The following is a 24,582-nucleotide window of genomic DNA, read 5'->3' as shown; positions in this document are numbered from 1 at the left end:
TGTGAGTTCAAGCCCGAAGCCCCACATTGAGTATGGAGATTATTTAAAAACTAAAATCTTTAGGGGCGCCTGGGTGGGTGGCTCAGTTGGTTAAGTTCCAACTTTGGCTCAGGTCATGATGTCACAGTTCATGAGTTCAAGCCCCAAGTCCAGCTCCATGCTGATGGTGAGGAGCCTGCTTGGGATTGTCTCTCTCTCTCCTCCTCTCTCTGCCCTTTCCCTATGTTCTCTCTCTCTCAACAGTAAGTAACCTTTAAAATAAACAAAAGTAAATCTTTAACGGGGTTAAGTGGTTAAGTGTCCAACTCAGTGGTTAAGCATCCAACTCCTGATCTTAGCTCGGATCTTGATCTTGGGGTCGTGAGTTCAAGCTTTATGTTGGGCTCCGTGGTGGGCGTGAAGCTTACTTAAAATAAATAAATAAGTAAATAAAATTTAAAAAAAAGCAAAGCTCAAATTCATAGATCCTGAGAACAGATTGGTGAGTGAAAGGGGTCAAAAGGTCCAAAGTAGAGTCATAAAATAAATAAGTCCTGAGGATGTAATGTACCGTGTGGTGCCTATAGTCAACAATATTGTAATCTATACTGGAAAGTTGCTAAGAAAGTAGATCTTAAAAGTTGTCATCACAAGAAAAGAAAACTGTGACTATGTGTGAAGATGGATGTTAACTAGACTTCTTGTGGTAATCATTGTGCAATATACACAGATATCAAATCATTACATTATACATTTCAACTAATATAATGTTCTATGTCAATTACATCTCAATTCAAAAAAAGTGAAGGCAAAAAAGAGACATTTTCAGATTTACAAATGCTGAACCAGAAGACCCACACCCGATGAAATTGTAAAATGACATCCTTTGAGCAGCAGAAAAATAATCCTAGAAGAGATCTGGATTGACAAAAGGAATGAGAAGCATCAGAAATAGTAGAAATTGTAGGGGCGCCTGGGTGGCTCAGTCAGTTAGGCACCCAACTCTTGGTTCCAGCTCAGGTCATGATCTCACGGCTCGTCAGTTTGAGCCCACATCAGGCTCCATGCTCACAGCACAGAGCCTGCCTGAGATTCTCTCTCTCCCTGTCTCTCTCTGCCCTTCCTCTGCTCTTTTTGTCTCTCAAAATAAATAAACTTAGATATAGGGGCACTTGGCTGGATCAGTCAGTAGACCACGTGACTCTTGATGTCTGGGTTGTGAGACTGAGCCACACGTTGGATATGGAGATTATATAAAAATTTAAAAATTAAAAAAAATAGTAGACATATGGATATATATGTGTATATAAACATATATATATATACATTTATATGTATATATATATATATATATATATATACGTATGACTTATTTTCTTATTATTTAAGTACCTTTCAAAGATAATTGATTTTTTTCAAAAAAAAGAATAGTATACTGTGGAGGTTAAAATACATATAAAAGTTAAATACATCACAATGATAGCATAGAGGCCAGGAGAGGTGATATGGAAGTCTACAGTTGCAAGGTTTTTATACTATGTATGATGTGGTGTAATGCTTCTCAGAAGCAGACTGAGAGAGGTTAAAGTTGAATGCTACAAACCCTAAAGCAACTACACACACACACTGAAAGAGGTATAGCTCATAAGTCAACAAAGGAGAAAAAAAAAGCATAAAAAAATACCTCCAACAACAGGCATAAGAAAGGACGCCTGGGTGGCTCAGTCAATTAAGCGTCTGACTTCAGCTCAGGTCATGCTCTCAAGTTCATGAGTTCAAGCCCCATGTCTGGCTCTGTGCTGACAGCTCAGAGCCTGAAGCCCACTTAGGGTTCTGTCTCCCTCACTCTGCTCCTCCCCAACTCACGCTTGCTAGTGTGTGCACTCTCTCTCTGTCTCTCTCTCTCAAAATAAACATAAAATATTTAAATAAATAAATAACCTTAAAGTGGCGCCTGGGTGGCCCCTTCAGTTAAGCATCCAAATTCAGCTCAGGTCATGATGTTGTGGTTCACGAGTTCAAGCCCTAGTGGGCTCTGTGCTGACAGCTGGAGCCTGCTTCGGATTCTGTCTTTCTCTCTCTCTCTCTCTCTGCTGCTTCTCCTCCTGTGCTCTTCCTTTCTCCCTCTTTCACAAAAATAAAGCATTTAAATAAATAAAATGAAATGAAATCTTAAAGAAAAAAACTCTTTATGTATATATGTACGTATGTCTCCTGCTGGTTTTCCTCTGGAAGAATGTGACTCATTCAACAGGCAGGTTTACTTATGCAACCGAACAAGTCAAGGTTGGGTATTAATTCCCTCAAGGTTTGCTCCATACCCACTCCCTCTACAAACTAACCTGTACCTTCACTCATCTTCATTTTCTTCTTTCTTAAGGTTTCCTGCCCCAACAGCTACGTAAAACATCCTCCCCAATCTCCTGCGAGACCTTGTTCCATCAGTTCCCTCCTCTTTCCTGAATCCTCAGCCTCTTCCTCCCTCTGACTCCTTCTTCGTCATATAAACATGCTCATGTCTCCCCTGTCTAGGAAAAAAACCCAATCTCTCTTTCCTTACATCCCCCATAACTGTGACTAGCCTATTTTCTGGCTTTCTGGAGCCAGACATCTTGGAATATTCAAGTCTTGCTGCCTGTATTTCCTCATTTCTCATTCATTCCTTAGCCAACTGCAGCCTGGTTTCAGCTTCCCCCAATCCCCCGAAGCTCTTTCGGGATTATTCGTGACCTTCTGATTGCCAAAGGCAAAGAATCTCAAGTCCGTCTTTTTCTTGCTTAGATGGCAGTAACAGCTCCATGAAATTTCTCTCTTGCCCCTGAGTGCGTTCCCTCCCCGGCCCCTCCCATCTCTTTTCTCTAACCAATTCCTCTTTGGTATTCTCCAATCCTCTGACGCCAGCCTTCTTCTCATTTTATATGCCCACAGTTTTCCCACGTGACTTCTTCCACATCCATCACTGGAAGTCCACTGTCTCTGTGCTTGTGACTCCTGAATCTAAGGCTTACCTGAAAGCTGTATCCAAGCCTTTATTGCTAAATAGTCCTCTGTGTAATGTTGGGTCTCCATCAGGATGTGCCACAGATATGTCAAAATGCAACAGGTCCTTGGGGCAGCTGTCTGGCTCAGTCAGTTAAGCGTCTGACTCTTGATTTCGGCTCGGGTCATGATCTCAGGTTTGTGAGATCGAGCCTTGCATAAAGCTCTGCACTAGTGGCACGGACCCTGCTTGGGATTCTCTCTCTCTCGCTTCCCTGCTACTGCACTCTCTTGCTCTCTTTCTCTCTCTTCCTCCCTCTCAAAATAAATATTATTTTAAAATGCAACAGGTCCAAAAGCTAATTTCTTCTCCTGTAGTCCTCATCTTAGAGAGGATCTCTCTCTTCCCAGTTGCCCATACTAGACATGATAGTTCTTCTAGACTCTCCTCTTTGACTCACCTTCATGGGTTCTTTTATCAAGTTCTTCTAAGTCTCCCCTCCCCCTCGAATCTCTCAAATTCCTCCCTCTCTTTTTTCCCTCACATCACTGCCTTTGTTCAAACATCCATCATTTCTGATCTAGACCTAGTCTCTTAACTATTATCTCATCCTGCTTCACCTTCAATCCATTTTCCCCGTTTATACAAGGAAAGATGATTTTCGTATAAATCTTACCAATCCCCTGGGCGAAATCTTGGTTCAGTGGCTTCTTGTAGCCCATAAAATAAAGTTTCAACAGTTTAGTATGACATGCATGGTCCCTGCCATTCCATGAGGCTTCATCTTTACCCAGTAGAACTTTGCATTTTAACTGTGCAATTGTCATTTTAATGTGTTCATATTTCTGCATAGGCTGTGGCCTGAGCCCAGTACTGTGCCCCATCACACACGCACATGCGTACGCTTACACACACACACACACACACACACACACACACACACACACACATACACATGCCCCTTCCTTCACCAAGTCTTCCCTTTGACTAGAGGAAAAGAAACAATTCTTCAGTGGTCTTTGTATTCCCAAGCACCTAGCAGAGAGCATTTGATAAACGTATGATTAGCTCAATTTAGCAATTTTAGAACGTTATAAGGAAAGGAAAATTTTCTTTACATAAAATCTTTATGTAAAAAAAAGCCTAATATGTCAACTACACAAAAGCCGGGAATCCCATGACTTCGTCCTCTTCTGCGGCAGCTGCCTGTCAGGTGCCAGCGACTTCACTGGCCCAGGGTGAGACCTGCTGGTGCAAAGCTGATCCTGAAGTTGACCAGGTATCTGATGTGTCAGATTCAGCTGCACAAGGGTACAAAGTCCTGAACGTGCTACCACGTGGATGATCCTTGAAAATACACTAAATGGGATAAGCCAGACACAAAAGACCACACTACTGGATGATTCCATCTACATGAAATGCCCGGAACAGGGAAATCCATAGAGACAGAAAGTAGATGGGTTGTTACGAGGGGCTGGGGGAGAGGAATGGGGAGCGACTGCTTAATGGGGATGGGATTTCTTTCTGAGCTGATGACGAAATTCTGGCATTAGCGGTGATGGTTGCACAATCTGTGAATGTACTAAAAACGTCAGAAATGGCACACTTTAAAAGGTTGAATATTGGGGCACCTGGATGGCTCAGTTGGTGAAGTGGCTGACTCTGGATTTCAGCTCAGGTCATGATCTCACGGTTTGTGAGATCGAGCCCCGCTTTGGGCTCCGCACTGAGTGTGAAGGCTGCTTGGGATTCTCTCTGTCTCTGTCTCTTTTCTCTCTGCCCCTCCACCGCTCATGCTCTCTCTCAAATAAACTTAAATAAATAAATAAATAAATAAATAAATAAATAAATAAATGGGTGAATTTTATGTACTTTATATCTCAAAACAAATTACTCTGACATGATACTCCATCCCATGGAATTCTTTGAGAGAAATAAAGGAATTGTTCTAAAAACTCTCTAGGCATGAGTTTGTTTCTGTAATGTTAATATTTCTTCCTCAAATTACATGTAAACAATTGTTATCTTTGTCTCATTGGGAAGAGATGTGACTCTGGCATTCCCCATGATGTGAATAAATCTTTGGGGAGCAATGAGTGACTTCCCTCACCCCCAACCACCACCACCAAAAGGCAAAAACAAAACACTGTGGTAATTTTAGGACTGGGCACTAGAGTCCCAAGAATTATTTCCAAAGCAACTTTATATCCTTGCTGAATCTATCCAGCCACTCTGTTGCTTCCCCTGAATGGTAACCAACCCTGACGTTCATGGGAACCCACCATGGACATCTATCCCTCTTGGAATGTCCATTTTTGAGGATGGTATTGGCAGAGTAGAAGCTGTTTAGGAGGTGGCAGCTTCCTAGGGAAAGAAGCCCAATTCTGAGCGAGCTGAGCTAAGCAGGGAGCATCAGTGCTTATGGGCAAAGGTGGGGAGGAACCAGGCTGGAGTAAGAGACAGATTTCTTGACACAAACGTGGGCCAAGCTTCGGGAGTCAGGTGGATTCTGAGAAAGCACGAAAGAAAATGGCCCAGGCCACCCAGAGACAGCAAGTGGGTTAATGCCAAGAGAGCCAGGTGACAGCCTTTTGGTGGGGAGACACTATCTCAAGGGAGACATGGTCTAGAGAGTTGGACATCAGGGGTTTGGGCAGTAAGCTAGGCCGCACTCTCAGGCTTGGAACCCCAGTTTGGATAAACTAGTGTCAGGAGCTATCCTTGAAAAAAAAGAGTTGGAGCAAGAGAGAATCTTTCCTCTTCTCGATAAACTATGAAGAAAAGCCCAAGACATTACACCTCTCTCTCTCCCTCCCACTCTTCACCAGAAAGACGTCCAACAGATAGCCAGAAAGGAAATTCACACATCCACAGCCAGAGTCAGGAGGCGGGTCCCAGCTGCACACACCCACATACACTCCAGCGTCAGCTATGTCCTTTTATTATTATTTTTATTGAACCCTGTAGGTGGGGTGATGGTAAGGTAGTTCTCACAGCCCCACTGCAGTGCCTGGCCCAGGGCAAGGCTGCGGTTCAGCAACTGCCACAGTCGCTGGGATAGACGTCCCAGTGCAGGCCGATGGCATTGATGAGGGCACCAGATCGGCCGCTGATGAAGCGTAGCACGGTGTTGGGGTACAAGGGGACAGCATTGAAACTCGTGCCTGTGTCTTTCCCAAAAGGCAGGTACCGGCCCTTGTCAGTCACGAAGACGAGCTTCCTCAGGTAGTACTTGTACTTGCCAGACACCTGGATCACTGACTCCCCGGGGTGCAGGAAAATCTCCTCCAGGTCTCCCTGGGTGCCACCCACATAGTCGCTCCACACCTTGCCATAGCGCACCTGGAGGCTGGGTGGGGGGTGGTGAGGGAGGGAAGACTGAGCAGGGTGACTGGAATTCAGGACCTCTTGGCCTACAAGCCAAGAGACCTGCAAACTGGTGGCAGAGATGACAGGTCCCCTGCCAGTCCCAAGGTGTGTGAGGGATGAGGGAGCCCTTGAGGTCCCACTGTGAACTTCAACTCCTTTTGCCGACAGATAGGCTCAGAGAGGAAAAGTAACTTGGCCGGAGCCTCCCAGACAGTGGTAGAGCCTCACTTTGAAATCTAGGTTCCCACTGTCCCCCCAACCTTTACGTGAAAGAAGCAGATGGGCCTTTCTGGATGGCTTTCATGAGGGAAGAGACTCTGTTGTCCCTGGATCAGAAGGATACATGTTTTGGGGAGAGGCGTCAGCCAAGATGGAGGATGCCTGAGGGGACCTACACCTCAGGTGGGGCCAAAGTAGCCAGCTTCCCAGCGCCTCCGCGGCTGTGGTACAGATTTGCCCAAGACGTGCACGCTGGGGGCTGTAGGGCTGTAGCAGCACCGGCCTCAGATCCCAGTCTCCTGATACCTTTCACATCCCAAGTAATCCCTGGGACTTGTTGACTGAAACAGATATGACCCAAAGTGACTGAGAACTTTCCACTGTGGTAAGATCGGAGAGGATCCCCAAACCACAGACACACAAAGAATCTTACCCTACGATGTAGTATCTGTTGACCCGGATACGGATGGCAGTGATGGGACCCTCCAGCTGGTAACCAGAATGGGAGAATCGCTCGCCTCCACCACCTCCATACTCTCCATTGTAGGAGGAGGACCTAGCCTGAACTGGAGGGGATAGTAGGCGTCAGAAGGAGAGATCTCAAGAGCTCCAGTCCCTCCTCACCACTCCTACACCTCCCACAACTCGATGCCCACCACCCCAAGCCAGCCCCTGTGAGCCTTGGCCACTGGCAGAGTAGGAAGGTGTCTTTCCATGACACTAATACTGGTCTCCTGGCCTCTCACTTACTGGCATTGGCCGAGGCTGATGCGCAGACAAGGGCAAGAAGAGTAATGGTCCACATTCTGGGGCTGGAGGGGAAAGAAAGGAGAATGTCAAGGTTCATTCACTCTGTTTCCTTTGGACTTCATTTACCCAGGCTTCCCTGGTTTAGACCTCCAACTGAGACTTGGCCCTCTTTGTCCCTCAACTCAGACCTAATTGACCCAGTCTTGGGCTCAGAAAGGATTGCCCATAGTCTCTAGTCCTGCTCCTGGCAGGTACGGTGTCCTTAACCCCTCTGTCCTCCCTGGTCTCGAGGTAGTCGACCCCCTTGTTCCATCCTGAGTCAGAAGGTCAGTCCTAAGCCTCTGTCTGGACCAACCCGTGTAAGTCCTGATCCCTCCTGGCACAAAGCAGGAAAAGAGTTTCAAAGAAGTGGAGGCCATCTCCAAACCATAGAGATGGTTGAGTTTACCAAACCAGGATTCTGAGCAAAACCTAACTGCAACCTGCCTGTGATACACGGGCCCGGCTTGGGGTATATCCGGGGCAGAGTTTAAATTCCTAGCTTCAGCCAGGCCTCAAATCAGAAGGAAAGGAGCATTTTAGGGGTGCGTCTTTGTGTCACCCGGGCAGTGAGGGTGATTATAGATGAGACTGCCAATACCAGCATCGGAACAGTTGAGAAACTGCACGAGTTTGGACCACAGCTCAAGATATCAGATTCCAGATGCCTGGTCTATTTGTCATAATTCTTTCTCCACTAACACAAATCTGGCTGTATTGATACCCCGAGCATCCCAGGTATCTCCAGTCTTTCATCTGAGACCCAGATATCTTTGCACCTCCCTCAGATGCCCCAGGTACCTGCCACACAGGTCTCCCCTGCCACTCACTCCAGGCAGTCCAGCTCTGCTTGAATCCCCTCCTAACTCAAATCTAGCCAATATTTTCACCCCTTAGCTCAGGCCTCTGTCACCCCTCACCTGGCAGTTCCAGGTGCAAAGTAACCCCCCTGAGACTTCCAGATCTTTTATATCAGGTCCAAGCCCTCCCCCTGCTCTTTATCGTGTGAACTTCACCTCCTGAGCAAACATGATCAGCCTCGTGGGGTCAGTTGTCAGAGTGGTGTCCTCTCTGGGCCAAGGCCCAGGTATCAGGATGGACAGAATAAACTTGAGGAAACAGTCACCAACGGAAGAGCCAGCAGCTTTGGGTGGCCAAAGTTACTAACTTCTTCTGGGTGTAGTCTAAGGTTGTCGCCCCCCTATTTGGGTGTTCTACAGGTGTTCCTACCTGCAATCTGTCATCTTTCAGGAGAAACATTGTCTTCATTGTCCTACATTTGAAATCTAAACTCTCGTGGGAAGGGATGATACACCCTATGCCCTGTACTTAGGAGTGTCTACTATTTCCCAGACAATTTTTTTTCTTCCTCTTTCCTGTTATTTTATATGAAAAAAATCCAAACATAGAGAAAAATTGAAAGAAATGTATAGTGAACACTCATATGCACACCACGTAGATTCTACCATGGTTAATATTTTGCCGTACTTGGCTTTTTTTTCCCCATCTATCCATCCTCAATCTGCCAGACTGTTTACAAAACTTTTCTGAGAAGGGTAATGTGTTGCTGCAGGTGGACAACGAACACCTGTCGATCTCCCTCCTGAGAGACAGGCAGTCAGGCCAATAGGCATGTGGGACGCTGAGGAAGTAACGGTACATGGTTCCTCCCTTGGGGGAAGTTGGGCTCAAGGCCCTCGGGGCTCCTGGGAGCCATGGCTGAATCTTCTGGGGGATAAAGCCCACACGGGGCAACAGCTCCTTCCCATAGGTTAGCTTGATGTCATAGATTTCTTCTCTTCTGAGGCTCTTCTCTTCCACCCAAGTCTCTAGGATGGACTCCTGAGTCCTACTTCTTGACTCCTCTAGGATTGGCTCTTTGACCCTCTGAGTCAGCGGGCCCTCCCAAACAGAGAGATGGGTGGAGCCCAGGGAAGAGCTGGAGTCATTAGCCTTGGTGATTAATGACTTGTAGCTGGACACATAGAGTATCCACCCCTCATAGACCATCTAGGACTGAGGACTCCTCCCAGGAAAGCCAGGGAGCCCCAACCTAAGGAGCCGGAAATAGGACAGGGCTCTTGGCCTGGAGATTCCGGGAGCAAGGAGGGCAGCCAAGGTTGCATTGTTTGATCTCTGCTTCAAGTTCAAAACAAGCATGTCCTGATGAGATAACTTCCTCATTCATCTGTTTTGTTCTGTCTCTCTTGTCCTCTCTGGTTTTCTTTCTTTCCTACTTCTCTCTTTCCATTTGTCTTGATCTTTCCCCATCATCTCCTGCTCTAAGGATTGTTCTTTGTATTCACTGTCTCCATACCTTTTTCCTTTTGCCTCTTCTCTCTGTCTCTTCTCCTCCCCCAAGCTTTCTCTCTAATTCTCTCCTCTGTCTCCTCTTACTACTGTCTGTCTTTCGTCTTCCTTATGAGGAGTATATCCCACAGGATGGAACCAAACACTGGATATCAAAGATGACAGCTCAGGGGCGCCCAGATGGCTCAGGTGGTTGAGCATCTGACTTCATCGGCTGAGTTCATGATCTCACCGCTCGTGTGGTCAAGCCCCGCATCGGGCTTTGTGCTGACAGTTCAGAGCCTGGAGCCTGCTTTGGATTCTGTATCTCCCTTTCTGTTTCTCTGCCATCCCCCACTTGTATGCATGCTGTCTCTCTCAAAAATAAATAAGCATTTTTAAAAAACAGAAGTCACTATTTCTTTGAGTCTATATTTCTGCATTTGGAACATGAGAAGTTAAAGGACTCGAGATCAACCAAAATCCTCAAGGACAGTGCTTTTTATTTATTTTTTAATTTTTTTAATGTTTATTTATTTTTGAGACAGGGAGAGACAGCATGAACGGGGGAGGGTCAGAGAGAGAGGGAGACACAGAATCCGAAACAGGCTCCAGGTTCCAAGCCGTCAGCACAGAGCTCGAACTCACGGACCGCGAGATCATGACCTGAGCCGAAGTCGGATGCCTAACCGACTGAGCCACCCAGGCGCCCCAGGACAGTGCTTTTTAAACTGTAGGTCTTAACTCACTAGTGGACCACAAAATCATTTTAATGGCTCAAGACCAACATATTTTTTAAGTTTATTATTTTTTTTGGTAATCTCTATACCCAACGTGGGGCTTGAACCTATGACCCCTAGAACAGCCAGGTGCCCCAAGACCAACATTTTTTTTTTTTTAATTTGAAAGAGTGAGTCGGGGAGAGGGGTAGAGGGGAGAGAGAGAGAATCTTTTTTTTTTTTTTCCAACGTTTTTATTTTATTTTTGGGACAGAGAGAGACAGAGCATGAACGGGCGAGGGGCAGAGAGAGAGGGAGACACAGAATCGGAAACAGGCTCCAGGCTCTGAGCCATCAGCCCAGAGCCCGACGCGGGGCTCGAACTCCCGGACCGCGAGATCGTGACCTGGCTGAAGTCGGACGCTTAACCGACTGCGCCACCCAGGCGCCCCTGAGAGAGAGAGAATCTTAAGCAAGCTCCATGCTTAGTGCAAAGCCAGACTCGGGGCTTAATCCCACGACCCTGAGATCATGACCTGAGCCAAAACCAAATCGGATGCTCAACCAACTGAGCCACCCAGGTGCCCCAAGACCAACACATTTGAAAAGTGAAATAGAGAAAGTAAGAGCATCACATGTAACAAGACTAAATACTATTTCCTAAAATACTGTTTCAGTCAAATACTCTATACTGCATGTACTGACTCACAATATAAAATGTTCTTCCCTATTCTGAACTGCTGTTTAAAAAAAAAATCCTTGAAAAAAAAACCTACCTCTCTCAAAGGGTAAGATTTTTATTTTTTTAATGTTTATTTATTTTTGAAAGAGAGGGAGAGAGAGAGAGAGAGAGAGAGAGAGAGAGAGTGTGTGTGTGTGTGTGTGTGTGTGTGTGTGTGTGTATGAGTGGGGGAGGGGCAGAGAGCGAGGGGGACACAGAATCCGAAGCAGGCTCCAGGCTGTGAACAGTCAGCACAGAGCCCAACACGGGGTTCAAACTCACTGACCACCAGGTCATGATCTGAGCCAAAGTCAGACACTTAACCGACTGAGCCACCCAGGAACCCCAGCAAGAGACATGTTGTAAAGCTTGGTTCGTGCCCTTCCTCCATGATCCTCAAACTTCAGTTTGTTCATCTGCGATAGGAGATAATGAGTCTAAACAATTTGTGTCAAGCCCCTGGCACAGATCTAGCACACATAAGTACTGAGTAAATGTTTATTTTTTTCTCTCTCTTCAATTCTCACAAAATATGGTCTTTTTTTTTTCATTTCTTTCAGATAAAGTTGATGAGGGCAGGCCTTGTCTTTCTCATCTGCAGTTAGCTTTATTTTTATGGTTTAGCTTAGTTCAGATCCTGGAGATCTTTGTCAAATGCATCATACAACTTGACACAAGAATTGTTTTAATGTTTATTTCTTTATTTTTGAGAGAGAGAGAGAGAACGAGTGGAGGAGGGGCAGAGAGAGAGGGAGACAGAGAATCAGAAGCAGGCTCCGCACTATCAGCACAGAGTCTGATTTGGGCTCGAATTCACAAACTGTGAGATCATGACCTGCGCCAAAGTCAGACAACCGACTGAGCCACCCAGGCGCCCCCTTGCAAAAAGAATTTTTTTAAGTTTATGCTTTTTTTTTTTTTTTTTTTTTTTTTTTTTAGTAATCTCCATACCCATCATGGGGCTTGAACTCCCGACCCTGAGATTAAGAGTCACATGCTTGTCCTACTGAGCCGGCCAAGCACCCCTCAAAGAAAGATATTTGTGTAGGTTGATTTGGACAACTAAAGTTAAAGTCACTTGGAAACCTGTTTTATATATATATATATATATATACACACACACACACACACACATATTGTTGTTTATTTTTTTTTTAATTTTTTTTTCAACGTTTATTTATTTTTGGGACAGAGAGAGACATAGCATGAACGGGGGAGGGGCAGAGAGAGAGGGAGACACAGAATCGGAAACAGGCTCCAGGCTCTGAGCCATCAGCCCAGAGCCCGACGCGGGGCTCGAACTCACGGACCGCGAGATTGTGACCTGGCTGAAGTCGGACGCTTAACCGACTGCGCCACCCAGGAGCCCCTATTGTTGTTTATTTTTAAGACAGACGCGGGGTGGAGTGTTTGAGAGGTGCACAGACGGGGCAGGACTCAGAAGCTGGGTGCCTGGGGCAAGGTATTTCATTTCTCTCTGCTTCTGTTCTCGTCTGAAAACACACACATAAACAAAAAGGCGATAATTTTGCCTACCTCCTCAGGTTGCTGTGGTTATGATATAGTTAATGGAAGTAAAGTTCCAGAACACCGCCTGATGCCAAGGAAGTTCTCTGTTTCTCATCGTCTAAGGAGTGGCTCCATCCTGTGGAAATAAGAAAATCATATAATTCCTAAATACCCCTCATGTTTTTGTTGTAAACCTAAATCACATTTTCCTAGCCTTCCATACATTTGCTAACATCGTGAGGTTTGGTTTTCCGCCCCCGCCCCCCAATTGAATATGTTGCAGGCAAACTAAAGGTGTGTGTCCGCCTGAGGCCAGACTTGCTGATTTTAGTACTTCTCAACTCTGGCCTTATCATATCAAGGTTATGAGGTTACGTGTCTTCTCTGGTATCATCACCTCATCATGTCTGCGCATCTTATAAAAGAGTAAGGGCAAAATGGTCAAGTAACTGGAGAATACTGATACACAGGCCAAGGTAGCTTGAACTGAACATCAAAAGCACCTACTGAGGGCCCTGGGAAAATGGAAATGAAGTGTCCTGCCCCAGAGGGGCTCACACTCTCCTGAAGGGCAAACCTAATCAAGCTGGTCTTCAGAGTGCAGGGAAGGAGCATAGCTGGATGCATAGGGATTCAGTCAAACCCAGAGGAGGGGACAAGGATCCTGGCTGTGGCCAGGAAGTGTGGTCACAGATGCCAGAATTGCACAGTGAAAAGAGAGAAGCAGGCTGAGGCCTGGCTTTGCCGATTTCCCCTGGCAAATTAAAGTCTCTGAATCTCAGTTTCCTCATTGCAAGAGGAAAGATAAGATCCACTTCAAGGGTTGCTTTACAGGATTAAATGAGACATAGCAATGTGCTCAGGGGCGCTTGGCTGGCTCAGTTGGTGAAGCATCTGACTCTTGATCTCTGGGTTTGTGACTTCGAGCCTGACGTTGGGTATAGAGATTACTTAATAAGGAAAGAAAAGAAAAGAGAGAAAAGAGAAGAAAAAGAACATGAAGAAAGAGAAGAGAAAGAGAAGAAAGAAAGAGAAGAGGGGTTAGTAAATTGCTAGGCACATAGAAGCGCCTTGGCCAGGAGCAGTAGCTTAGGAGGAATAGAGACATTGGAACAAAGTAGGAAGATCAGCACAGAGGATGAAGTAAGTGGGCCACACCATCCTTCACTGAGGGAAGAAAGTATCAGGGCAGACAGGGCCCGCAGAGACTGGAGGAAGCCAGTGAGAATCCCCAGGCAAGCCATGAACAGAGCCAAGAGTGAGCATGGCCAACCCCACTTTCAGAGGCTGAGAATGAACAAGGCAGAGAGCTGGAGCTCCTCCCTGAAGGCCTTAGCTTTCTGCACAAGAGAGAGAAAGTGTATCCGCTGATGATAAGAGTCGAAGTTGGGCAAAGCTGGTAGGGAAGGGAGAGAGAGAGAGCGTTGCCCAGATCCACATGACAGCATGACTGAGGGACCAAGTGGAGGTGGGGGCACTACACGTATTCAGTTGTGTGATTTTCTCCAATGTGGCTCACCAACCTGTTAACAGGACAAAAGGAAAGTAGTTGTACTGGTCCCAGGCAGAAGCTTTATGAGGAAGGTGTGGGGGTGGGGGGTGGGGGGGTGGGAACAAGGCTGGCAAATGCCGGGAAGAGAGTGGTTGGAACAATACAGCACAAAGTCAAGGTTATAGAGGAAGTGGAGTGAGATTGGGGAGGGCTGGTCCAGAGGGGACTCCAGGATGTGGGCTCCAGGAAAAGAAGTACAATGGGATGGCCCAGCAGGTGGAGTGGGAGAAGAGGGAGGGAGGCTCAGAGCCCGGGGGAATCTGATGGTTGGTATAGAACAATCTTGAGTGGTAACAAGATTTCAGGTGGGTGAACAGATGTGAACGGACAGATCCTTTAGGGCCTTTCAAAGATGAGCAACAATGCTAGACCAAGATGGAAGGGGACAGAAGTGCTGAATGCCTACTTTAAGAGGTGCTTTATATAAACTATCTAATATTACCCTCCAACAACGCTTCAAGTTGGGAATTCATGAAAAAATGGAAATCGAATAGATTGCCAAGGCTCTCAACAGCTGTGGAGCCAGGAACCTCAGATTTAATCCCAGAGCTGCCTGGTTCCAAAACCCGGATTCTTTCCTCCTTCCCCGATTTCCCCACACAGGTGGCACTTGGGACCTTTCTAATTCATTCTTATCATTTTTTAAAGTTTATTTATGTAAATCATCTCTAATACCCAACGTGGGGCTTGAACTCACGACCCTGAGATCAAGACTTGCATGTCCCTCTGACTGAGCCAGCCAGGCACCCCCAATCTTATCATTTTTCACAGCTCTCAAGGTTGGAATCTCTGACTCTTGGGATCCTGAGCAGCCGGTAGGTGCCACCCAGCAGGCCCTGAGCAGTGATAAAACGCTCCTGAGCTCAGCCCTGTGTTTATCGCCTGTCTGGCAGCAAGATAGCTCCGGGTGAGGGCTGGGACTCTCAGCAGGGTGGACCCCACTGCAGAGGGGGTGAGGGTGAAGGGAAGAACAACCGGAAGTGCCTGGACCTTTCTGTTGAAACTCTGAAGGCGTTTCTTATGACTGACCTGCTCAGTAAGTCATTCATTCAGCAGCAGGAGGTTGGAGACGGTCAGATCTGGGTTCCGATTCAGCTCTGGGACTTGTGTTGTGTGACTTTGGATGACAACAACCAACTTTCTCAGTTGACCCAGAATTAAAGTGTTTTCTGGGATGTGGAACTTCAAGTGCTAAAACCAGACGGTCCCGGGTGCCTGGCTGGTTCATCAGTAGACCATGTGGCTCTCGATCTTGGGGTCATGAGTTCAAGCCCCACATTGGGCATAGAGCTTACATTTTAAAATGAATGAATGAATGAATGAATAAAAATAAGGATGGCCCCAGGCACAATGGGAATGGTTGGTCACCCCGGTTGGGCTACTCAATCCTCCTAAGTCTCAGTTTCCAAGTATAAAATGTGGTCATAGGCCGTCTGCTTCTCTGCTCCTCACCACCTGGGGTTGTGCCTTTCAGAGAACACAAGAGCAGAGAACACGATTTAATTCCGTCTGGCCAGGAGATGTCGGCTGACAGGTTGGCTGTATGCTCCTTCATCCACTGAAGCCGCTGAAGCCTCCTTCTGAAGTGCAAAGCAACTTTTTTTTTAATGTCTATTTTTGAGAGAGACAGAGTGTGAGCAGGGGAGGGGCAGAGAGAGAGGGAGACACAGAATCCGGAGCAGGCTCCAGGCTCTGAGCTGTCAGCACAGAGCCCGACATGGGGCTCAAACTCACAGAACACAAGATCATGACCTGAGCTGAAGTCAGACACTTAATCCACTGAGCCACCCACGCGCCCCTGCAAAGCAACGTTTTACTGACATTCTGCTTGGAGACCTCAGACTGTAGCTCATGTTGTGACACGGACCCCAAGTCATGAGCTCCTCTACTTGCCCCCCCTCCCCTACTGTTCCTGGCTACTCCCTCTTGTCGCCAGGGGAGCGTGGCAAGATCCGAGCACACCACGCTCCGCAGGCAGGGGTGAGACAAGGGTTGGGTGTGCGTGGATGAAGGCAGCTTGAAACACAAAACCTAGAACTCTGGTCACAGTATCATTGCATAAGAAGAGGTCTTTAGGCTTCAACCAGGACGGGTGGCATGAGCATGGAAGGACCGCAGCCATCTTCTTGAAGGGTTGTCTTCCCTCATGCCTGTTGACGGTCGATTCTCCTCTTGCCTGAGGTTGGTGGCCTCCACACGTTTCCTAGAAGCCAAGTGCACGGTGGACCCAACACGGTGCAGGAAGAAGTTGTGGAACCGTTGCTGCTGTCGGAGGGTGGGCCCGGAGCAGAGAGTAAGGAGAGGTGGATGAACTCAGCAGTTGTAAATTTGGTCACCCACACTTCCTCAAAAAGGTGAACACAGTGTTGCCATCCGACTGTGAGGTCTGACTCCCAGCTATAGACCCAAGAGAAACTGAAAACATGTCCACACAAAAACCTATACATGACTGTTCACAGCAGCATTACTTGCAATAACCAAGAAGCAGAAACAATCCACGTGTCCCTTGACTGATGGATGGATAAAAATGTAGTATAGCCATACACTAAAACATTCAGCTTTTGTACAAAAAAAAGAATGAAGTACTGGGGCGCCTGGGTGGCTCAGCTGGTTGAACGCCTGGCTCATGGCTTCAGCTCGGGTCATGATCTCATGGTTTGTGGGATCGAGGCCCGTGTCTGGCTCTGTGCTGACAGTGTGGAGCCTGCTTGGGATTCTCTCTCTCCTCTCTCTTTGTATCTCCCCCAACAGTCTCTCTCTCAACATAAATAAACATTAAAAAAAAAAGAAAGAATGAGGTACTGATTCATTAAGTGTGGATGAACCCTGAAAACATTATGTGAAGTGAAAGCTGCCAGGCACGAAAGGCTGCAGGTTATGTGATTTCATTTATATGAAATGTCCAGAAGAGGCAAATGCATAGACACAGAAAACAGACAGTTGTTGGGGCACCTGGTGGCTCAGTCAGTTGAGCATCCAACGTCAGCTCGGGTCATGATCTGGCGGCTCACAGGTTGGAGACCCACATCCAGCTTTGCGCTGACAGCGTGAAGCCTGCTTTGGATTCTCTGTCTCCCTCTCTCTCTCTGCCCCTTGCCTGCTCCGTCTCTCTCTTTCTCTTTCTCTCTCTCTTTCAAAAATAAACATTTAGAAATATTTTGAAAAAAGAAAACAGTGTTGCCAAGGTCTGGGGGAGGAGGGAATGGGGAGTGACCACTAATGGGTACAGGGTTTCTTTCTGGGGTGATGAAAATGTCCTGAAATTAGATAGTGGTGATGGTTGTGCAATCTTATGAATATATTAAAACCCACTACTACTGTACTGGGTGAACTTCATAGCATGTGAAGTTCAATAGAAATAATAATAAACGAAGTTTGGCCACTGAGTCCTGTGCATGTAGAAAGTACAGCAGTGGAGTGATGCCTTCAGGCTCCTGTTGATACCCTTTGGCATTGGGATGGGGTGTTAGAAGATGGGTGGGTTTGGATGGGGATGAGTCTCCCGCACTCAGGCTACAAGTGGATCCTCCAATTGGATCACCAGTGGTTAACTGCCCATGGAGGTATAAAACTCTTGTGATGAATGGGGCTGTGACAGCCAAGTATGTTGTGGAGGGGATGAAGCTTAACATTTTCTTGAGACCACCCATCTCCAACAGAATCAGACTAAGAACCTTCGTACGGGCAGGCCCATTTCGTGTAGGAATTGGGAAAATTGTAGCAGCCCCTTGGGCCCTCCTTTCTCCTGGGAACATCTGGTGGGCAGCCATGTATCACAGGGTGTGGGGTCAGATGCTGGCTACAGAAAGCCTCAGTATAGAATGGACCTCAGTGACTTTCCAAGTGGCATCATGGCAGAGAAAAGGGACCCATGTGCCATTCACAAGTGGCCATGTGGGAAGTTGCCCCTACACATACTTAGCTTCCTTGAGATCGTTCTGGTCCCCTTACCTTCTTTTTTTACTTATTCGTTTTTTAAGTTTATTTATTTATTTTGAGAGAGAGAGAGAGAGAGAGAGAGAGGGAAAACAAGTGGTGGAGGGGCAGAGAGAGAGAATTCCAAGCAGTCTCCACACTGTCAGTGAGGAGCCCAATGCGGGGCTCAAACTCATGAACTGTGAGATCACGACCTGAGCCAAAGTCAGATGCTCAAGCGACTAAGCCACCCAGGTACCCCAGGTCCCTTTATCTTCTGATGGGGCCTGTGAGCTTTGGCTGCAGAGAAGTGTTAAGGTATACAGGTGGCTAGATTGGACAGGGGGATCTAAGCAGAAGTGAAGGAAGGAATTCCAAGCAGGCTCCACTTGTTGGCACAAAGCCCAATACGGGGCTCATGAACCATGAGATCATGACCTGAGCCAAAATCAAGAGTTGGATGCCTAACCAACTGAGCCACCCAGGCACCCTCCAAAAATATTAAGCTATTTTTTAAGTGGTAAGAGATAGTTAAGAATCAAAAACATCCCATTTGGATTCCAGATCATGGTGGATCTTCCTGGTTTTAATAATGTTTACCCTTCTAGTGTTTTGTTTTGTTTAAATTTTAAATTTAAATTCTATTTTAGTAGGTTCCACCCCCAGCATAAGGCTTGAACTCACAACCCTGAGATTAAGAGTCACATGCTCTACCGACTGAGCCAGCCAGGTGCCCTTAGTGTTTTGTTTTTTTAAGGGATCACTAATTAAAACAGAACATACATAATTTTCAGATTTTATTTACTTATTTATTTAGACTTAAAAATTTTTATTGTTGTAAATACATGTAACAAAATCTATTATATTAACCTTTTTTTAACTTTATTTATATATTTTGAGAGAGACAGTGTGTGCAAGCAAGTGGGGGAGGAGAGAGGGAGAGGGAGAGAGAGAATCCCAAGCTTGGGGCTTGAACCCATGAACCAGGAGATCATGACCTGAGCTGAGTCAAGAGTCAGATGCTTCACCGAATGAGCCACCCAGGTGTTCCCTTAACCTTTTTTTTTAAGTTTATTTTTTTAGTAATTTCCACACTCAACGTGGGGCTTGAACTCATGACCCCAAGGTCAAAAGTAACATGCTCTTCCGACTGAGTCAGGCAGGCGCCCCAATCTTAACCATTTTTTGTGTCCATCTCAGTGGTATCAAGTTCAGGTTTTATTTTTTATTTTATTTTATTTTTTAATGCTTATTTATTTTTGAGAGAGAGAGAGAGTAGGGGAGGGATAGAGAGAGAGAGGGGGGACACAGAATCTGAAACAGGCTCCACGTTCCGAGCTGTTAGCACAGAGCCCAATGTGGGGCTCAAACCCACAAACCGTGAGATCATGACCTGAGTTGAAGTTGGATGCTCAACCGACGGAGCCACCCAGGCGCCCCAAATTCCAGTTTTATTTTAAGGCTTATGATCTCATCGAATTATAATCACATCAGGTTTCGGCATATGTCGTAAAGCCAGGAGCCTCGGGACTCTCCATTTCCACCTACCCCCATCCCATGCCACATTTTGTGCTCCTTCTGACCCTTTCCTCAAAACCACCGGGACAGACCAATGTGAGTCAGGCTGCCCTTGTGACCATTTTGTAAGACACTAACATTGCAACATATTTTTGTAGCATTTCTCATGAAATGGCTGTCATTTTGCAAAAGCAAATATTAATACCTGGTAAGGATTGTGTTCAGGTTGCTTGCCAGACCAGGAATTTATACCTATGCTTCTCTGGTCCCTCCCGTATACATGGGTGTGACTTTGGGCACAACGTCACCCGTGTGCGGGGCCTGCTTGTCATCTGTCAGCGAGCGAGTGGAACTAGACAATCTCCGAAGGGATCCGAGTGGCTGAACAACACTCCCTCCTCACTCCTTGCTCCCAGGTTCCTCCGAGCCTCACCCCAGGAGAAGGGAGGCCGGAGGGCAAATGTTCAGGGTCTTGGAGACAGGATTCTCCCAAGAGGCCTACTTTGTTGGTGCCCATGCCTCACCTCACAGATGGCTTCCAACCAAAACTGAGGCTAACTGGCCTAAAGACGAAGAGATGCATATTCATGAAAAGTATGGGGAAGGCTGGGTCAAGCAGGAGGGGGCTGGATGGCAGGGGCGGGTTCGTAGGGGTGCAGTGGGCAGGCCAGGGCCAGGGCCACCCCTCGAGATCAGGCAGAGCGAGGGGCCTGGGGCCTGGCTATGGGGTGAGACTGAGTTCAACACAACCACTGCCCATTCCGGCCCCACCTCTCGCCAGGAAACGCCTCCCCACCACATTGACCACATCCCCCCAGGTTGCCTTGGAAACACTCCCCAGGGGCAAGAGGAGTTGGGGCACTGTTGCCCAGCAACAGGTGGTGCCCTCCCTTCCGGCCTCATCTGAGGCAACTGCCTGACACCCTGCACAAGGAGGAGTGCTCTGAAGGGAGAGCCAGGAGCCCTGGGGCCGCCCTGAGTTAAGGTGAGGTGTGGTGAGGGCCCCTGCAGGTGGCGGACCTGGGGGGCAGAGAGAAGTAGGCAGAGTCAAACAAGGGAGGCACGTTTGGCCAGGCCCGGGGCCAGAGCCGGAGAGGAGAGGCGGGGACAGGTGCAGAGGTGGCGCCCGGGACCTGGCAGGACAGCAAGCTCAGTGGAACCTGCAGAGAGCAAGACCAAATCCAAGGAGAGTCGTGAGGGCCCAGGGGCACCCAAGGTGGCAGCCAAGCGGTGGGAGGGGGCACACAGGCAGGGTGGGAGTCGGGAGGGGAGCTTCTCGTTTCTGCACCCACCACTTCCTCTGAGGCCCAAGCAAGACGTGGGGGCAGCCTAGACAGCAGGAAAGAATCTCTGGGGGCCCTTACAGTTTTGTCTGAGGCACCCCGGGGTCTGGGCGGCGGGAGTAGGGGTGGGGGACAGGGCGTCTGGAAGCAGGTTCAGGAACCAGAGCAGGAGGGCTGGCTGCCGACCAAGGTGGGATCCTGGCTCTCCAACCTTCTGCCTATCTCTCGCCGTTCTGGGCCCTCTTTGTTCCTCTGTCTGCCGGGGGTCTGTTTCCCAGGCCGGATGCAGAGCCGCTCGGGCCTCTGTCTCTCTCCTCATTCTTGTTTGGACACACGCTGCCTCTCTCTTCCTATAGGTTGTGCTGACCTTGTCTCATGTGCTTCCTCTCCTGACCCCCGTCTCTTCAGATGCCTTCAACTCCAGAGCAGCCCTCTGGGCATGTGGAGAGACTCCCTGAGTCGGAGCTGGTTACATGGCCCCCGCTGCCCTGTGGGCCCTGCATCCCCATCATGCTGGCCCTGGCCTCCCTCGCCGCCCTCTTCCTCGTAACGACAGCTGTGTTGGCCGAACGCCTCTTCCGCCGCTCTCTGCACCCAGACCCCAGCAACCGTGCACCCACCCTGGTCTGGCGCCCCGGAGGAGAACTGTGGATCGAGCCCAGGGGCACCCCCCGAGAGCGCTCAGAAGACTGGTATGGCTCTGCGGTCCCCTTGCTGATGGATGGGGCCCCAGACCCTCCCATCTCTGGAGGCACCTTGGAGGCCCGAGCCACAGCCCCACCTGCCCCTATAGCCCCACTCTCCCCTCCCAGCTCCTTGGGCCTCCAGAGCCCACCCAGGGCCCCAGTCCGCAGCACCTTCTGGGGGCCCCAGGCCTTGGAGGAGAGGCCCTATGCTCCGGGTCTGGTGAGCTGGGCTGAGCCTGAACAGAGGCCAGAGGCCAGCATGCACCTGGGGAGCCCCCAGACCCGGAGGCAGCGGCTAGGGAGCTCTGATCTGGAGTGGGGCCTCCAACCTCGGGTCACCCTGGAGCAGATCTCTGCTTTCTGGAGGCGTGAAGGTCGGACCAGCGTGGGGTTCTGATTCCCCAGGGCCTGGAGGACTGGCCTCTCCGAGACACTGAGGAAGGCCTTACCTCAGAGGGTCTCTCTGAGGCCTTAAGACCCTGAGGCTCCAGCCTAAGAGCCCAAGTTCATACTTGGGCCCACAGGGAAGAACACCCCTCCCAAGGCCTTTTACATCTGGATTTCAATTCCCTGGATCTGGGGCTGGGCAGGCACCGCATGGACAGAGCCTGTGCTGCAGGGGAAGCCCAGAAGTATCTCTCTGGCTGCCCAGGGTCGCGGCACAGACAATTGGAGGTGGGGCCGACTACGGGCCAGAAGTCGCCAAAATCATGTTCTAGATTAAGAAAGATCTCAAGCTACCAAACAGGTAGGGAATAGGATCATCACAGAAGCTTCCACCTTCATTGTGCACCTAAGATGCCAACATCGGCGTGCAGGGGTCCTGTGGCTGCCGAACAGACTGAGTGTAGATGACCAGGGTCAGTCCTGCCAGCAGGAGAGGACAGGAAGCCAGCCTCCCAGAGCCACGGATCATGCCTCCAGGAAAACACAGACAGAGGTCAAGGCCAGGCAAAGGAGCGTCTTATTACATCCCAACTGTAGCTTTGACCCCCAACTTGCCACAGGAAACTTGGGCAGCCAAATTGGAGAGGCCCCTCCTTGCCTCCAGCTAGGACCTCGAGTCAAGGGAGGTCAGGGGGCAGCCGTCCCATTAAGGTTGAACATGGCAGCCCACTGACTCTGACCCCTCCGGGGTGAGGGAGGCCCGCCGAAGCGATCGGAGTTTGATCCAATGTGGAAAGGAACACTGTCCCTGGGGAAGAGCAGCTCCCGGTGTGCGGCCTCTGGCCATCCTCCCTCCCAGCTTGCTGGATCAATCCAGACAGATTTGCCCCATGACAGGCTTATTTATAATGCCTCACCCGGTAGAAATGGAGCCCAGAGATGTCCTTGATTCCACAGCCATCTGTATCAGCTGGCCGCCCCCTGGGAGGAGAGCCAGGAGCTGGGGAGAGGAAAAGGAGCTGCACTCCCGGCACGGGGAGGGAAGGGGGGCCCGATTTCCCAAACTTCAGTCACGAATGTTAGGATTTTTGCCTTATCACTTTACCACCTGTACTATTATTTACTTCATATTTTTCCTTAAGATGATTTCCTATTTGCTGAATAAATTTATTTTAGAAGGAACATTTTTTGTATCACTTCTGCAAATGGAAAACCAGTTATCACGTGCCATAAATAGAAAGTAAAACATGAAAATAAATACAAGGTTAAACAAAGATATTACGTTCTAAGTAGATATTGTTCCCTCCCTGCTAGTAGCATTCATTGACCCAGAGGTCTGCTCTTTTTTTTTTTTATTTTTTATTTTAATTTCTTAATGTTTATTTATTTTTGAGACAGAGACAGAGACAGAGGGTGAGTGGGGGAGGGACCAAGAGAGAGGGAAACACAGAGTCCAAAGCAGCCTGCAGGCTCTAAGCTGTCAGCACAGAGCTCGATGTGGGGATCGAACTCACAACTGTGAGATCATGACCTGAGCCAAAGTTGGATGCTCCACTGACTGAGCCACCCACGGGCCCCATGTTGTTTCTATGTTAAAAGAAAAGAGAATTGATGGGTCAGCAAGTGTTAAGAAAGTGTTAGACATTCGAGTACCATCCTGAGACATTCCCCCCGGAAGTACTGAGACAGACTGAGAGTTCTGCACGGGGAACAGCCACCCTGTGCTATTTGATGGCCAGGAACCTCCCAAGTTCACACGCAGGAAATGCTGCTGGGCAGGGACCTATAGTCAGCTCTTCCTTCCTGCTCAGGAGGGCCTGGGCCTCCTGCTCGCTCTTTGGGTGCCAGAAGTCAAAGTAACACCGGAGCATCGTCTCTGAGCCAGGCCCTGGGGGTGGAGGCGTCAGCCCGGCCCCGGCTCTCAAGGAGCTCAGACTCTCTGGTGACAGGAGCAGGGGTTGAAGGAGGTGCCATGAGATAGGGACACATAACTGACACAAGATAGAGATCAGAGCCCCCCTCCCATCTCGGTCACTCAGGAGCTGGATAAGGCTGTCACTTCTCATTGTCGCCATCAGCTGACGGGACTGGGTTGTGGGGACTCTGCCCACAGGAGCAAACACACAGCCCACCAGGGAAACAAAACAGACATACAGTGTTCAGAGCTTCGATGCTGGCCTGCCAAGCGCTCGGCAGAGGCAGGGCTCCGGCTCTCCATCTGGCTTTGCCGCCCACTCGCTCGGAGACTTCAGAAAAGTGATTTTTACGTTGCTGGGACTCACATTCTTTTTCTGTACGAGAAAGTCGAAAGGTGAACAGGATGCCCTGCGGGAACTTTTCTAGCTGTGACCTCTAAGGATGCTATAAAATGAAAAAGGGGTGGGGTGCCTGAGTGGCTCAGTCGATTAAGTCCAACTTCGGCTCAGGTCATGATCTCGAGGTTTGTGAGTCACGATCAGGTTCTTGGGTTCGAACCCTGCATTAGGCTCTCTGCTGTCTGCTGAGAACCTGCTTCAGATCCTCTGTCTCCCTCTCTCTGATCCTCCCCCACCCTCTGTCTCTCTGTCTCCCTCTCAAAAACAAATAAACTTAAAAAAAAAAAACGAGAGAGGGGTGTGTGCCCGCAGTGCTGAATGTGATCTTCCTGATGTGGAGCCTAGAATCCCC

At 48.5% G+C, this 24,582-nt stretch overlaps 3 protein-coding genes across 7 annotated transcripts in view; 1 reads left to right on the top strand and 2 right to left on the bottom strand.

Moving 5' to 3' along the window:
• Positions 1–8,250, bottom strand: part of LOC112857335 (zymogen granule membrane protein 16) — a 28,962-nt gene extending 20,712 nt beyond the window's left edge. The window contains exon 1 of the mRNA XM_086692416.1: positions 8,138–8,250. The gene's annotated coding sequence lies outside the window, so the exon portion shown is untranslated. The remainder of the gene's footprint in view (positions 1–8,137) is intronic.
• CE3H16orf54 (chromosome E3 C16orf54 homolog) overlaps positions 1–23,097 on the top strand; it is a 55,990-nt gene extending 32,893 nt beyond the window's left edge. For 2 of the 5 annotated variants that reach the window (XM_086692412.1, XM_086692413.1), the window contains one exon: positions 21,251–23,097. In XM_086692412.1, coding sequence (XP_086548538.1) covers positions 21,251–21,925 — 675 coding nt within the window. In that variant the 3' untranslated portion in view covers positions 21,926–23,097. The other 3 variants (XM_025919605.2, XM_025919620.2, XM_086692414.1) reach the window with 3 other exon arrangements.
• Positions 5,884–8,229, bottom strand: LOC147573011 (zymogen granule membrane protein 16). Its single transcript, XM_086692415.1, has 4 exons — positions 8,138–8,229; positions 7,298–7,359; positions 6,981–7,113; positions 5,884–6,308 (listed from the first exon to the last, which is right to left on the bottom strand). The coding sequence occupies exons 2-4, from the start codon at positions 7,350–7,352 to the stop codon at positions 5,993–5,995; spliced, it is 504 nt and encodes a 167-aa protein (XP_086548541.1). The 5' UTR covers positions 7,353–7,359; positions 8,138–8,229; the 3' UTR covers positions 5,884–5,992.
• Positions 23,098–24,582: the final 1,485 nt, after the last annotated feature.

This window comes from Puma concolor, chromosome E3, assembly GCF_028749965.1.
Source record: "Puma concolor isolate L17-30 chromosome E3, mPumCon1.1.hap2, whole genome shotgun sequence".
Lineage (NCBI taxonomy): Eukaryota > Metazoa > Chordata > Mammalia > Carnivora > Felidae > Puma > Puma concolor.
Note: the sequence above shows the minus strand (reverse complement) of the source record. Positions and strands in the feature narration are given on the sequence as shown.